At 42.1% G+C, this 15597-nt stretch overlaps 1 protein-coding gene across 2 annotated transcripts; it reads right to left on the reverse strand.

The window, feature by feature from the left end:
• On the reverse strand, positions 1–15467 carry tmem245 (transmembrane protein 245). 2 transcript variants are annotated; one of them, XM_085422852.1, is made up of 17 exons: positions 14003–15467; positions 12789–12906; positions 12169–12264; positions 11758–11865; positions 11199–11408; positions 10931–11100; positions 5705–5809; positions 5541–5623; positions 5365–5455; positions 5181–5279; positions 4961–5089; positions 4491–4613; positions 3265–3410; positions 3081–3181; positions 2801–2975; positions 1263–1457; positions 1–1172 (listed from the first exon to the last, which is right to left on the reverse strand). In XM_085422852.1, the coding sequence occupies exons 1-17, from the start codon at positions 14675–14677 to the stop codon at positions 1124–1126; spliced, it is 2673 nt and encodes an 890-aa protein (XP_085278978.1). In that variant the 5' UTR covers positions 14678–15467; the 3' UTR covers positions 1–1123. The 2 variants fall into 2 exon arrangements, with proteins under 2 accessions (XP_085278978.1, XP_085278977.1); XM_085422851.1 differs by having other exon boundaries at positions 1–1175.
• Positions 15468–15597: the final 130 nt, after the last annotated feature.

Genomic DNA, 15597 nt, shown 5'->3' on the forward strand with positions numbered 1-15597 from the left:
GCACTGGCTTCTGTGTGGAAGCCAGGCGAGGGGAAGCCAATCAGAAGAAAGAGGGCTTCTTCAAACAGCAGGTGAACTTAGCAGCTGTGTCAGGGTCCATTTATGTTCCTCGCCCTTGTGAACAACGCCGAGCTTTGATGTCGTTTTGGCCAGTGCTACACCGCTTAACTTATGTAACCTCGTGCAGCAGCTGCCACAGATTACACAGAGGGAGATGTTACAGCAGGTTGAAAGGGAGAAAAGAAATCTTCTGATTTCTTTGGTTCTGGTTTTGACTTCTTACCAGCACTGACATGGACTTTTTGTCTGAGTAGCGACACCTATCGTTCAGGAGAATACTGTAGCGAGTCCTTGCACCCTCGGCGCTGGTGTAACTGGTACAGAGCTGTGGCGATGTCACTGCACATACAGTGGCCAATGCTTCGAGAGTGTGATGTCAGTTTTAACGAAATACTCATTTATAGTCTCACAATACGAATATGTAGCTAGAAATAAGCATAATAACAGGTCCCTGTCTAATTACTCAGTTACTTGAGTCACATGAGACAACAACTGTGGCAAGAAGTTTTGTTTTTTTTTAGAAAACCTGCCTTTACTACAAACTCTACTTGAGCCTCCATTAGGAGAGAGGTAGGGAGTACAAATACTGCACAACCACGTACGGTAGCACAGATACAGCCAAGGAGTGCAGGCTGGAAATCAGGGGTCTTGTAGATAAAATATATCATCTTACAGTTCACCACAAATGACACAGTAATTTTTAGGCATTTCTCAATATCACAAAACAAATTAGGCACTGAGTTTTGAGCGATGATGCGATTAGCATCGATGGCTCCACCTTACACAATCGTAAACCCAATGTGATGTCATTGGTCCAAGTTTGGGATTAGGGTGCATGCTTACAGGAGTTTTTGTGTGCTGCTGAATGAAAGGAGCTGGTGCCATATCGCTCTGAGAAACCGTTCAGCTAAGCACATAGCATCATGGGTGACCAGCTGCTATGCCTCTTTTTCAGTCAGGGCGTCCCTATGGAGTCAGGCCACACAGGGAGGAGCTTCAGGGAGGGGAGCAATTCCCCTGAGGAATCAGCCTATAGGAAGCTGGATGTCGTTTCCTCATGTGCTCATTCACAGGTCTTCTTCAGGACAGAGGGAGTGGCGTCCGTAAAGGTCCTACTAATCACAGACAAGAAGACAACTGACTGGTTGGTTTGCATTTTTTTAAAAACATCTAATCTGCTGTTTGTTCTTCATGCGTCTTACCTCATAGGGTGGGGAGGCCAGTTTGGCTGCACTGGTGTGGGCACTGCAGAGCTGGGGCTCATCAGCATAGCGCTGTAGATGTTGGCTGCCACCACCAGGATGCAGAGGAGGATAGGCCCGATAATAGCCCCCTCCAGACCCAGATAGTACGCACCACCTGCCACCGCCAGGCCTGTCAAATATGGGTGTCCACCTCTGAGACAAAGACAAAAGAAATGGTTTAAAACACAGTGGAAAGGCTGGCAGGCAGCTACTGTATCAGTGCACACATGTGATGCAGCCGAAGGCTAAAACAGGCTAAAAAGTTAGCTTTCCCCAAACCGCAGCTGTGGTCAGAAGTTTATATACACCCATCAAGGTTAGTTTGAGCTTTTATCCATTCCACAACCAGTTTTGATGTGTGTTTGAGGGTCACTGTCCTGTTGAAACAAACCACTGTGTCCAACGATTGATTTGAGGTGAAGAATTTAGAGATCCTCCTTCATTATTCCAGCCACTTTGTGCAATGTACTAGTACCACTAGCAGCAGAGCAGCCCTGGAGCATGACAGCTGGTACAGCCTTCTTAGGTTTGTAAGCCTCGCTTTCACTCACTACAAACATACCTCTTGTCATTGTGGACAAAATCTCACTCTTTGATACGTCTCACCATCAAACTTTTCTCTAGAAGATTTGGCGTGTCCATGTGAGCAGCTGAAAATTTCAGTTGAACTTGAAGACGTCAATTTTTGAGCACTTCTTTCTTGGTCGTCATCCTCTCAGTTCATGGTAAAACTGGCTTCTCTGTGGAAAGTGACGCTGGTGTGCCTCCAGTTTCCTACAGGCTTCAACCTTGATAGGTCCTGGATTGTTCTCAAACATCCTAACCATTTTCCTCTCATCTGAGGGTGGCAGCTCGGGACTTCCTCCAGACCCTGGCAAACTGGTGACACATCTGAATAACTTGTACTTAGCTAGAACTACTTAAACTGATGATCTTAGAATCTGCAGGTGTTCGGAAATAGCTCCAAGAGACCTTCACAACTAGTGTAAATCTATAATTCTCCTACTTAGATCTTCATTGAATTTTTGGGATGTTCCCATTTGGTCAATCCAATGAGTGCTGTCAGTCAAATCCTTTTTAAGCTGGTAAAGAGAAACTGCCAGATGTACTCAATCATAATAACTAATGAGAAATTAATAGGCCTTGGCCTTATCAAGTTACAAGACATTGTAGAATCTTCAGCACTGCTTATTAAAAGATTTGAGTTGATGTATGCATTTGAGTGTGTATGTAAACTGTATGTAAAGATAGTAGGGCTTGAAGCTCGAAGACAGGAGCATTATCTGTCCACAACAGGGAGTTTATGAAACAGAGGCAAACAGAGACGCTGTTTATAGACTCGTACAACTGTACAGTTTTCTTTCAAACCCACATTAGGCCAGCAAGCGGACTTGTATGTATTATGTTAACAGTCACAGGTGGTTTGGTGCGATTTGTTTGTCAGATGTCCCAGTGCCATAAAGAGAAGCTCAAATAAGCTGGTCACGCATACATACCCTGATATATCAGAGTAGATGGCTGTATCCACAAAATATGTTGGGAGCAGGTGGCAGATGAGCAGCAGCAGGGCCTTGACACCTTCACCCTGCGCCAACCACAGGTCACACACTGCCGGCACAGCTGCCCAATAGGTCCCCAGGAACGGCACGGCACCCAGGATGGCAGCCAGAGCTTCAGGCCAGGAAAGAGGGATTCAGAGAGTGACAAAACACTGAGTGTGGCTTGGCAGGTGCGAACATAACGACAGCACAATCTGCTGCGGACACGCTGACTCACCAGAAGGAATGAAGACGATGTTGATGCCAAAGATAGTGTGAGTGAGCCAAGTGTAGAGGCCGTAGAATCCGGCCATTTTCAGAGAGGCGTCAAACACTCCTCTTCAAAACAAACACAAATATGGTCAAAAATAATCTCGCCAAGGTACAAATTTAGATTCTGTAGCTTTTACGCATGCGACTACCTGATGGCCTCTTCAACAGACTGGCCGATGATGTTACTGGAGGGTCCCGGCTGAGAGAGAGGAGTTAAGCTGATCACCCATTTAACCGGTTTGTAGTATTCTCCACTGGAGCTCAGCAGGTAGAAGAGAGTAGTCAGGAAAATCACCTACAGGAAGGAGTAAAAATGGCAGCTGTGCTAAATATAAGACTATCTGATTAGCTTTTTAAATCTTTAAGAGTAAATGTGGCAGGTCTACTTTATTAAAATAAGACAGAAAGAGCAACACCATTAAATATACACAGTTAACAATGCTCAGTAAAGTCCTGTATTGTGGTTGAGGAACAGATGACATGTCCAAGCCCCACCTCGGTCACTGTGGAGTTGACACGCTTCCAGGATGCGTGTTTGGCTCTAATGTCAGCTCACTATTTTAGTCCAGTGAATGTTTCCTGGCCTCAGTCTCCTCTAACTTTAAGGTGATTTTGATCTTTGTAAAGGTCCATGGCCATTCCAGACTACTGCTCATTTGTGCTGGCATTATTTATTGAGGAGAAAAAACTCAAGGCCAGTGTCATCAATTTAAACTGATCTCAGGTTATGGATCATGTTTTTTTTTGTTTTTTGTTTTTTTTACACGACCTGGCAAAATACTTATTTAAGAAGATGTTTTAGTGGAATGAATGCCTTGTTAAGTTAGCTAATGATAGCACCTCCTTGAGGTGCCCCGGGCGGGTCATCTACTAAAAGGAAGGTCGGTGATTTGATCCCAGGCTCCTCAAGTATGCATTTCAAAATGACTCTGGACAAGATACTAAATACCAGATTGCCCCTAGTGCATCCATCAGTGTGAGTGTGTGCTTAATATGAAGGAGTTTAAATGTACCACAACAGTTTAAACAATGCTTAAAAGAAGCACTGCCTCCATTGCAGAAAGCACAGCAAACAAGCACACACCACTGACACGTGTTAGTAAGCATTATTTATAAATCAACCTAAGCACACAGTTGGGAATGATCTTTAGCTAAACATAAGTCTGAGAACATTTTTATGGACGAGTCTGCAGGACATTATTCGGCCTCAGATTTCTATAAATCTATTAGAATATTTTTGAGAAACACTTGCAGTTAAGCTGAACACTTTCTGCTTACTTTTGTGCATTACAAAAGAATAATGATAATCAATTTTGCAAACAGTTGGACTTTATAAAATGGAGAAAACGACGTGGCTGTGATCAGCGTTTCATACCAAACTCAGTGCAAAGTTGAGGAGCGCCGTGCCGCTGTGGAACAAGACGGTGAGGAGAGTGGTCGTGGTGGAGATGAGGAGGCCAACGTTCCTGCTCATTACAACCCACAAAGACTCCAGGATCTGCAAAATGACGAGGCAACAATAAACACACCATCCACAGGAAACTGTACTTCTATCTAAGACGCACACAGTTGTAAATTTGCAAATGCTGCTAGTGGGGCAGTGCTGGCATGGTGCTCTCATGGCTGATGTCCTGATCTAAGAAAACAAAATGGTCTTGGACTGCAGAGGTGGGATCTTATCACGGTATCATGCTGGAATTCAGAGCTCCTGAGCGCGACCCATTCTTTCACAGACGTTTGTAGAAGCGGTCTGCATGCATTGGTGCTTGATTTTATGCACCTGTGGCCATGGAAGTGATTGAAACACTTGGCATTATAGTGTACGTTACATACGTTCATACTTACAGACAGTAGTGTCTCGATATTTTCCTGCAGAAAGGAAGCAATGTCCTTCCAGTCCAGGATGTCCCCCAGCCAGCTGTTCTGTCTGTGAGTCATCTTATTCCCACGATGCCGTCCAGAGTGGGTTACATTCTGAAAAATGTGACCATAGTATTTTATGTAAAACTGAAGAATACTGAAGAACAGACTTTGGGAGACATTAAACACAAAACTCTGACACTACCTTCACAAACCAGGAGTGATACAGTCGGTCCCAAAGTTCTAAAACTTGCTTCTCAATCACTGCAGTTTGGTTCACCTTATCTCCTAAAATCTTATGAAGCTGCACACACAAAGGAAACAGATTGGTCACATTCCTCGCTGTCTGGCTGTATTCCATTATTATCAGTGAAAATTACTGTCCTGACCTTTTGTGTTATCCATTCTCTCCCATGCTGGTAGACATTAGTAGCAGCTGAATTTAGAGCTTTCTGGACCACGCGGGCTTCTGGAAGGAGGCTAACAGAGGACAAAGTAAGGTTGTTTTAGCAAATGAGAGGAAAGTCTAAAAATAAACACAGAAAAACAGAGTGGACTGTCCTACTTGGCCCATTCTGGATGGTTAGATACGGTCTCATTGATGAGGTTACTGGTTACGTCGATGATGTGAGCACTTTCGTGATGAACCTACAAAGATTAATGTTTATTTTTTTTATCCATCATCAGTGCAAATGATGTGAAGTCAGGTTAAAAAACCCAAAAACCTACCATAGCAGTGAGCAGCAGAGCCATGAGCAGGGTCCCTGTGACCAAGAGGAAGATGATGAAGATACTGATGATTTTATCCAGAGATCGCTCCAGCCACACAACCATCTGGGTGCACAGATAAAAAGGAGAGGAGGGCAAAGACAGGGAGAAGGGGGGGGATAATAGGAAGATGGCAAAATAGACTCATCAGTACAACTTTAAAGGAGGTAAAAACATGCACATGGAGAAACCTGTGTCCTTATCACTTGTGAAAAGTCATTTTAGACGTAAAAAGTCCTCACAGAGGACAATAACAGCATATCTGTACTCATACAATGCATGCACCCATTCTTGCACTGAAGCATTAAATCATGCAAGTGGCTTTTTGGGTTGTTGGTTTAACGACAAACAGACATGACATCACTTTCAAAGTGAGCTCTCTGTTCTCGACTCAGGTTTCTCAATGCGCCAAAACTGCATTAAAATCAAAGCTCTGTTAGCAGAACTCTCTCTTTTTGCACTAAGGCCATGGCGTAATGGTTTATTATATTGATGGTGACATGACATGGCATTTTCTGCAAAGAGTCTGTGTAAAACCTTAGGTGAGTGAATCTACAGCGAGTCTTATACCTTCCTCTTTAACATCTAGCTTACCTGAAAGAAGAACAGCAAACAGTTGTTTAACAAAAAAATGGAAACACCACTTCAAAAAGATTTTAATACTGAAAGAAGTAATTAAATTAAAGAAGTTGGGTAATATTGAGCAGCGAGAGGTTTAGAAGAGGTTTCAGTCACTATCACAACAGGGAGCATGAGACCTCTAAAAAGTTATACACAGGCCGCACAACGACAAACACTACATTTCCAATGCAGCACATCGGCACTGTATTAAAAATATAAACTACATCATCAGAAATGACTGAACTGAATCAACACCTGTGATAATTCTAAATAAAAGACACTCTAGTTCATAAATAACAGCCAGAATCAGAGTATAAAGTGCCTTGAGGCAACTTGTGTGATTTGGCGCTATATAAATAAAACCGAACTGAATTGAATAGATTGTAAACACTTTAAATTTGTACTGAGGTCAAGACAGAAAGCAAGTCTTTTTCCAACCATAGTTATTGTGACCTGGTGGCCTTCAGATGCAGAATGCAGGCTTGTAGGTACATTGAGGTCAACGGGAGCTACAGCCATTCTGTATATAGTTCAAATTGAGAACTACAGAGAGAGTTTGTGGTCTCATCAATAGTTTCAAGCCTTATTAAAATACAAACAAAACAAAAAAACAAAAAAACAAAAAAAAAAGCAGAATGTTGTATGTTGTACAATATGGTCAAATGTAAGAGTAAAACAGATGACAAAAAAGGGTTTGAAATTTGGTCCTGGCTGCTGACTGAGCATGTAATTTCCACAAAAATCTCAATTTGAGCCAAGCCTCTTTTCTGATGTCTTACTTTAAAACTAAAAGAACAACAACAACAAAGACCAAACAATGAGTGACAGCCCAGTGCTAATCTCCATCTTTTATATACAGTCTATGGTAATAACCAGCTCCACAAAGCCAAATGGTTCAAAGGTGGCAAATATATTCACTAAGTTTAGTTCCTCACATTGAATAACCGTGTTTCCATTGTTTTGTCCAGTCCCTTAGCCACACCTAAAAAATAAAAAAATTAAAATTTCCAGGAAAAAAAAAAGGAAACACCCCCCCCATTTAACACTACTCTTTGAGGCAGCTCGCACGCACACACACACACACACACACACACACACACACACACACACACACACACACACACACGACAAACTCAGGTCAAAGCAGAGAAGATACAGTCGGGGCTGAGGGATTATTGAGTGCAACACCCCGGCTGTAGCTCACTGTCAAAATAAAAGCTGGAAAGAAGCAAGAGGACAGATGTTTAGACAGGATGGCAGAGGTGATGACAGTGGATGGGTAAAATGCCAGTCCAAGCCGCTACAAGGTGTGCTCACGCTGTCACACACACCCGCACATAAATACAAGTTATTTATTTATTTGCCCTTGTTTTCTCAATGTCTCTCACACACAAGCCCACTTTCTCTCAGTCTCGCTCTCTCAGCACTCTGCTCCTCCAAATCATTACCTGCTTGTTAAGCCAATGCCAGAGCTTGGGGAGGAGACAAAGAGACATTGGGAAAATTATTATTGGAAAGAGTTTTGCAGCAGTCATCACATGTACCCGTGCAACAAGAATACAAGCTCTGTGTGGGTACAGGCTCTGAGGGGTCAGAGCGGTGTACTACAAAGAGGAATTCATGTGTTAGCAAGGTATGTTGAGACTATAGCCAGAGGTTTCAGAAGGGCAGCTCTCGTTTTAAAGCTATTTTCAGAAGTTTTTGTCTAACATCATCTCCAAGTGATACGGTTTCACTTCTTTTCCAAACAAGTTGCCCTAAGAGTGATATAGATTATCAGCTGACATGCAATCTGTTAAGCTGTACATAACAGCACTGAACAAAGTCTAGCAGTTAAGTTACAGCAGTGCAAACGGTACAGCTGTGGTCAGTTTACATACAATCACAGGTCATTTGGGGCTTTTAATGATTTCTTTGAACTCAGTTGTTTGTATTTATTTTGGCTCTTCTCTAATCCACTAAGGGTCAAAATATATACATAAATCTCCACTATTATTTTGTTTAAATGTCTCTTAGCAAGTCAACCAAATGCTTCCGGTAGCCATCGACAAGCTTTAGGCATAATTCCTGGAGCAGACCCAGCCTTTCAGCATAGTCCATGAATATTCAAAGGGTTGAGGTCGGGGCTTTGGGAAGGCCATTCAAGAAGCTCAATGCTAGCCTACTTTATCTATTCTAACACCAGTTTCGATATGTGTTTGGGATCATTGTCCTGTTGGAACTACCAACTGTGTTCAAGTTTCAACCTTCTATCTGTTCATTTAAGATCAAGTTTAAGAATCTTCTCTGTAATGTACCTTATGCCACTGGCAGCAAAACAGGCCCAGAGCATGATGCTACCACTACTATGCTTGACACTCAGTACAGTGTTCCTCATGTTTATACTTCTAGTCATTGTGGCCCAAAAGTTCAATCTTTATCTTGCCCGACCATAAACTTTTCTCCAGAGGGCATTTGGCTTATCTGTTTGAGCAGCTGCAAACTTCAGAGGAGCTTGAATGTGTTGATTTTAAAGCAGGGGTTTCTTTCTTGGTCAACACCCTCTCAATCCACTGCGATGTAAAATTCACTTCACTGTGGACAGTGATGTTGGTGTTCCAACAGTTTCCAGTTCTTGAGCCTCGGTGGTTCTCGGGTTGGGCTCCTTTGAGTTTCCTATTGGTCTGAGGTCAATCAAATGAGTCCTGCCAAGCAAATCCTTTTTGTGCTGGCAAAGAGAAACTACCAGCTGTAGTCAATAATTAATGAGGAGTTAATAGGCCTTGGCCCTGTCAGATTAAAAGGCACTGTAGAACCTTCGGGACCACTTGAGTATGTGTATACATTTGGGCGTGTATGTATATGTTCCAGACTATTTGGATGAGAGAAAATCTAAAATAAGTTCAAACTCATGCTCCCATTTCTTTTTTTCCTTAAAGTCATTAAACATATATGGTCTACAATAATACAAGTCTGGAAAAAGAACAGCTCAAAAAAATCGTTAAAAGTCCAAATTTACTATGACGTTTATGCCTGTGATGAATGTAAACTGACAACAACTGTACATGTTGTGTTTTCACAGGAATTCCCAGGCACTGAACTTGTGTAAATGCTACGTTTTACACTACTGCGATAGCAGTCTACTGGAATTTATTACAGAGGTTATTCAATTAAGAAAATTTATTTAATTCAATTTGGTCAATAACAAAAGTTATCTAATTACAGTGTCAAACCTGAATGCACTTCATAATGAAACGCATCATGATTCTAATTTGTAGATCTCTACATTAAATAGCAGCACCAGGAGTGGACTGAGTGGTAAAATAAATATAGTAATTTATTAATTTATGCGATTATATTTTTCTGCTGAATTGTTCCATCTTGAGTTATTGGCAGCACCAGTATAGCTGTTGCAGTCCATTTTGTGCTAAACAGGAGTCAAATGATGCTCCCACCACCAACTCCCACTTTTATGTAAGCGAGGACAGAGCCTGTCACAGAAACCATAACATTAAAATTGGAAATACCCGTCAGGTTTGAATGAGGTTTTAGGTTTCATGGGACCAACTAATGCATGAAAACAAAAAAGTCAAACTCTGCGGAAGCTGCTTCGTAGTACACCCCTCAGGAAGTGGCAGGCAAGATACACTAACTACAGTGAGTGTGGACTGGCAATACAAGTGGGATGCAAATCAATGTGATTACAAAGACAGAACACAAATACATCCCAAAACTGTGAGGGCAAGGCAGAAAAGTGTATAAGATTACAGCAATGACATCATTATTTATAAAACCTGAGAAATGTAAACCATGTAGCACTAATCCTGTCACTCACTCTAATATGTCGGCAAAAAATTCTGCTCTGCATTGCTTTGTTTTTTGAGATTTTTAGTCTATATTGAGAGATTTGGAGATATTTTGCCTCTAAATTTTGATTGGAAACAAAACAACTGCATACTTACACATCCAGCAGATATGGGGCAACAACATCACTGATGCATGAGTATTTTCTTGCCCACCTGGTGATGCGGGCATCAGGCTAATATTCACTCTCCTTTTAGCTCTGTTTTTTAATGAACTGATTTTAAAGTGTTTCTCAGCTAAGTGCTAATTTTGTCTGTCTACCATTTGGTGCTGGGCAGTTTAGCGCACACTTGGTTTAATACAGCTTTTTGCTAAAAATAGCTTCCAGCTGTTGCCGTAAACGACACTGATGAGATTGTTGCAACTGGGTCAAAACTAAAAGGCTGAAAAACAAAAACAGCAGCTAAAATCCTCTGTTAAAGGTAAAGGAAACTAAAAAGCCCCCGTTTTTGGCAATTTAATATGAATTTACCAATTTCATTTTAATAAATTTAGGACCTGGCAGATCTTTACACTGGCTAAATTTAGACATTAAAAATGAAACTAACATATGTAATATGACTGATAACAACAGAGCATTTTGAGACTTTCAGTTTTCCTGAGATATTTTGATAAGTAATTTGTTATCAAGCAGTTGCAGATAAAGTGTGTCTGGATGGGGAAGTATAAAGTCAAAGGCAGAGGAAATAAGGACATCAGCTTCACAGGCAGCTCTTACATTACCTTAGTGTCGATACGTAGGAGGAACTGAGCCAGGCCTTTGATTGGTCCAGGGAGCAGTGCCTCTTCACGCTCACGTCCAAACTTCTCTAGCACCGTCCACCACGAGGTAAGAGTCCTCTCTGCAAAGCTCTTCATACCAAACCGGACCACCAGCTTCTTCAGAACCCACACTAGATCAGTGAGCCAACATGCACATGAGTAAAATCCGACTGACGAGGAGTAACTGAAAGTGTGCACATATCTGTTTGTATGTCTGTGTGTGTGTTACCGGCCACAGGAATAGGGAGCAGTTGTAGTATCCACAGGTTGAGCCAGACCTGCACCAAGACAATAGCCCAGACCAGCAGAATAAAGTAAATATCACTGGCTCTGTGGGAGCTTTTCTCTCTCTGGAAGAGGCCGGGCAATGTACGAGAGCTCCCAGCGAACCCGGGAAACCCAGGAGTGGAAGGCACGGGACCCACAGACTGCACACCATCTATGAGCGGATGAGGGAAAGCAGACAGAGGAAGCACAGAAGAGGAAGAGAAAGAAAGAACAAAGCAGTTGAGTTTCAGCCGCTGTGGCTAAATTGGTAAAGCCAAAGCAGCTACAGTAAAAAAAGAAATAAAGAATGTAAAACTGAAATTGCATATCTTGGGTTTTAAAACTTGACATTTTTCTGACCAATTAGCAATGCTCTGAACATTTATCGAACAGTATGTTCAGAGGTCTGATTCCCTCTGTTCAATCTGCCAGTTCTCTCATTTCATAAACCTTACAGCCCAGATATCTGGGACATCTGTATGATCTTCTTTAATAGACTGAATACAATGCAGCTAGCTTACCTGTGGAGGAGCTTCCACTGAGTTCAGTTTTGGGTTGAAGGTTGCTACAGGAGATTGCCATGTAAATAGTGTTAGCAGCAAATGACAGCACCTGCCCTGAAAGCTCACCTGGGGAGATCAAGAGAGACTGAATATAACGAAACACAAAGGCAGGCAGGCAGAGCGGAGGATGCACAGTAGGAAAGATCAAAGCTGGTCTGATGAGCGTAGCCCAACCAGTCACCTCAAGTCACTTATATTTCACGTAAAGCTAGGCTTAGGCAAATGTGGCTAAATGCAACTTAATCTAAGCACATCATAGACTTGTGCTCATTTGACCATATTTATTACCTAGTTAATGGTGAGTAAAGGTATCTCATTGTGGTAAATGTCAATGTATGTCAGTGTATAGGTGTGATAGTATATTTTCACCTGTGCCAGGGACAGGTGGTTTCTCTTGGTAGCCCACGATGAGAAGCCCAACCACAACCACAAATATGGGGACTCTCCATGAGCCAGTCAGAGACACTAAAACAGATAGAGGAATTGGATAAGTGGAAGAAGATGGATGAGTTACGGATGGATACATTTAACTAGATTGAGAGAAAGCTGTTGTAGTTAAACTGCAGGACGACATTACTGGCTTAACAGGTATATTCCTTGTCAAGCATGACTCTGCTAGTCTTGCCTGATGAGCTGAACCATATTCATAAACAAATATGACATACAATGTTGACTGTTGCTATGAAAGCACTTTTAAAAACTTCAAAGCAGAAAACATTTTCTCACATGTGCCCAGAAACCTCCTTTTAAGGCAGAACTTCTTCTTAACCAGCTTTCAGTCACTTTTTAAAACTTCACGCCTGAAGCTCAGAGCAAGTGTTAAGTGTGCTAAAAATACTTTCGACATCCTCATCTTACTCTGCGTGCCCTCTGTTTCAAAGACAAGTGGATTTGTACAGGCAGCAACTTATTGACCACATCTAGAAGAAATCTCCTGCAGTCCAAAGAGGCAGCTTGTATGGCTGGCTGTGGGCGCTGTCCACACTCACCGATGTAGAAGAGCAGGACAGCCCAGACAGGAAGTGCCAGAGTCCTCAGGTACCGCTCAGTTTGAGGACTCCACTTAAAACAAACCGCCAGCAAGTATCCAAACACGACAGTCCCCACCTGTGACGAAATAAAACAAAGATGCACAATAATGAAACAGAGGGTATTTTAATTAAATATACTGAGACTTCTATTCTCTTCCATTGCATCATAATCATCATTTGATGCTGAACCTTTAAACTTCATGAGTCTTAAAAAGTATAATTGAACAGTTTTTGTGATAATCACTTTGTGTTGATGTTTTTTCTTCCTAAACTCATCCAGTTTTACAAACGCTCTGCTCCTGTTTAGCAGTCAGCACTTAAGACGACACTAGAAGTTTAATCGACTGCTCATAAAGATCTCAGCTTGTGTCGCTCCTCACAAAGACATGCCTTGATGTAATTTAATATAGTGTCCTCCATCCTATTTATAAACACAGGCCCTCTGTCAGCTGAACTCCGCATTCAGAGAAAGAAGAACATTTAATGCAATTTGGATGAGGTGGACGGGTTCTGGCCCCTGGAGCTGTTTGGGAATGAGGTACCGATCGATCAGATGCTGGAACTGCAGGAAATTAGATCAACTTACATAAAAGTTTGCACACATATTCCAAGAAACACATTTTCTGTTTAGGTTAATCGAATAAGTCTTTATTAGAGACACACTGCAGCAGCCAGTCAACTTTAATCCCCCAATTATTCTTTATCAACTATTGCCTATTGCTAAATGGCATTTATGACAACATGATAATAACATTTATACATTTGTACAGTCAACATTTTAATTCTGAGTTCATTTTAATCAGACACACAAAACGGGATTAAGTAGGAATGAAATTCACAATTACTGTTATTACTCCCTCTGTAGATAATTTTCTGTGCAAATAACGTGATGTGAGCTTTTCATATTTGATTTTTTTTTACCCAACCAACAATCAAAAGACTACTAGTTTGTTATCGTAAGATTACTAGTTTACTATAGTAAGACCCACACAATCAGGCGAGTAATAAAATCATTGACGTTTAAAGTATAACTTTTAACATTCTGTCCCAGATAATATTTAAAATATGTGCCACAGTTTACACAGAGCTGACCTAACAGCACCCACTCTGACGGACAGAGGGGCCCTTTGTCATTCTGTCAGAGAGAGGATTGTCACTCTACTGTCACTCACCCACATAAAGTGGAAACAGTCCAGCGCGTTCCCGATGACCCCACAGACGTGCCCGAGGATCACCTGCATACCGATGACACTCCAGAAAAGGTAGAGGAAGTAAACCAGCGGTGCCCCCGCCCCGATAACCAGGAGTATCGTGAGCTTCTCCAGAACTACCCTACCCATCGCCTCCACCCCGTAGTTGAGACACCACACCGGGACCAGCAGCGTCCCCACCACTATGGGCGTCCCGCTGTCCTGCAGGCCGCTGAGCCATGAACGGCCGAGACGAGCCAGGGAGTATTTGAAGGGGTGGAGGAAGGTGCCGCAGAGCACAGCCCAGAGCAGCGGGCGGAGGAAGGCCTCGAGGATGAAATAGACCAGGACAGCTGCCCCGCAGCAGATAGCCACAAATATCATCGCCCCGGTGTTGTAGAAGGCCTGTTTTATGTTCTTGTCAAACTTCAGGGAGGAGGGCTGGGTTAGCAGTTGGCTCATCATCCCGACAGCCGGCTGGAAGCTCTCCGAGAAAGAAACAAAGTGAGGCTGCCCAGCGTGAGGACTCTCTGGGGGAGAGACAGCGGCGGGATCCGGCGCCGAATCCTCCTCGTCTGCCATGTTCCCAGTTTCAGCTCCGCCAGCCCGTCCAACTGATCCACCGCGTGAGGGAGGAAAACAATGACGTAGCAACATCGAATGCCCAAAGGCCTCATGGGCAATGAAGTGTCGGTGATGTCGCGCGTTCCTTCCTGTTTTCTTTTTCTTTTCTTTTTTTAACTTACCAATTTTCTTCCGGTTTATTTTTTATTATTGTTTTATTAATGTTACAAGGTGATGTTATAAAGTACTTAATTCAAGCAGCAATACACATCATAGCTATTTAAAATATATAAATAAAAATAATTACATTACATTGTTAAACAAAGTGTCTTTAAGACAATTAGAGTCATGATGATCAGGTTTTCTGAAATTCCGAGATCCTTTTTTAAACATTTGTTTTTTAAATGGTACGGTAAGTTGACTTCAAGTTGACACCACACTAGCTTACACTTCCACTGGGTTTGAATCTCATGGCTGTGTGGGGTCTTTCTGTTCAAAAGCTGCATATTCTCCCTGTGCCCTACAGCTTCTTCCCATGGCAGGCATGCATGTTAGGTTAACTGGTAAGAAAAACAAAACAACCACGCATAAATATACAATGGTTTTTATATGAATACCATTGCATTTGTACATTCATTTACTTTTTTATGAGAATTTCTACAACCCCTTTATTTTTCCCACTGCCCATTTCATGTGCTTGAAAAGCAGGTGGTGTGTAAAAGGTGGTGTGTTTTTTGTTGGTTTGTTATTTTCTGCGCTTTCTTGTGTATTTTATCTTCTGCCCAGCCTCTCACGAGTGTGAATGTATGAGTAATTTGTACATTTTATCAGGCTGCACATCATACTACACGTAGCCACTGCTCAAAATCTAATTATGTTACATCCTATTAAAGTCATGCCCTTTGGCTTTATACTTCCAGAGTGAGAAGGCAATCTCTGTATTCACTACAGCGTCTGTATTTTGTATAGACTGTGTTCTTAGCAATAAGCACAGCAGCGACAGATGTTTCAGT

This window comes from Rhamphochromis longiceps, linkage group LG11 (assembly GCF_057381845.1).
Source record: "Rhamphochromis longiceps isolate RC_006_pf linkage group LG11, R_longiceps_female_GT1.1, whole genome shotgun sequence".
In the NCBI taxonomy this organism is placed as follows: domain Eukaryota; kingdom Metazoa; phylum Chordata; class Actinopteri; order Cichliformes; family Cichlidae; genus Rhamphochromis; species Rhamphochromis longiceps.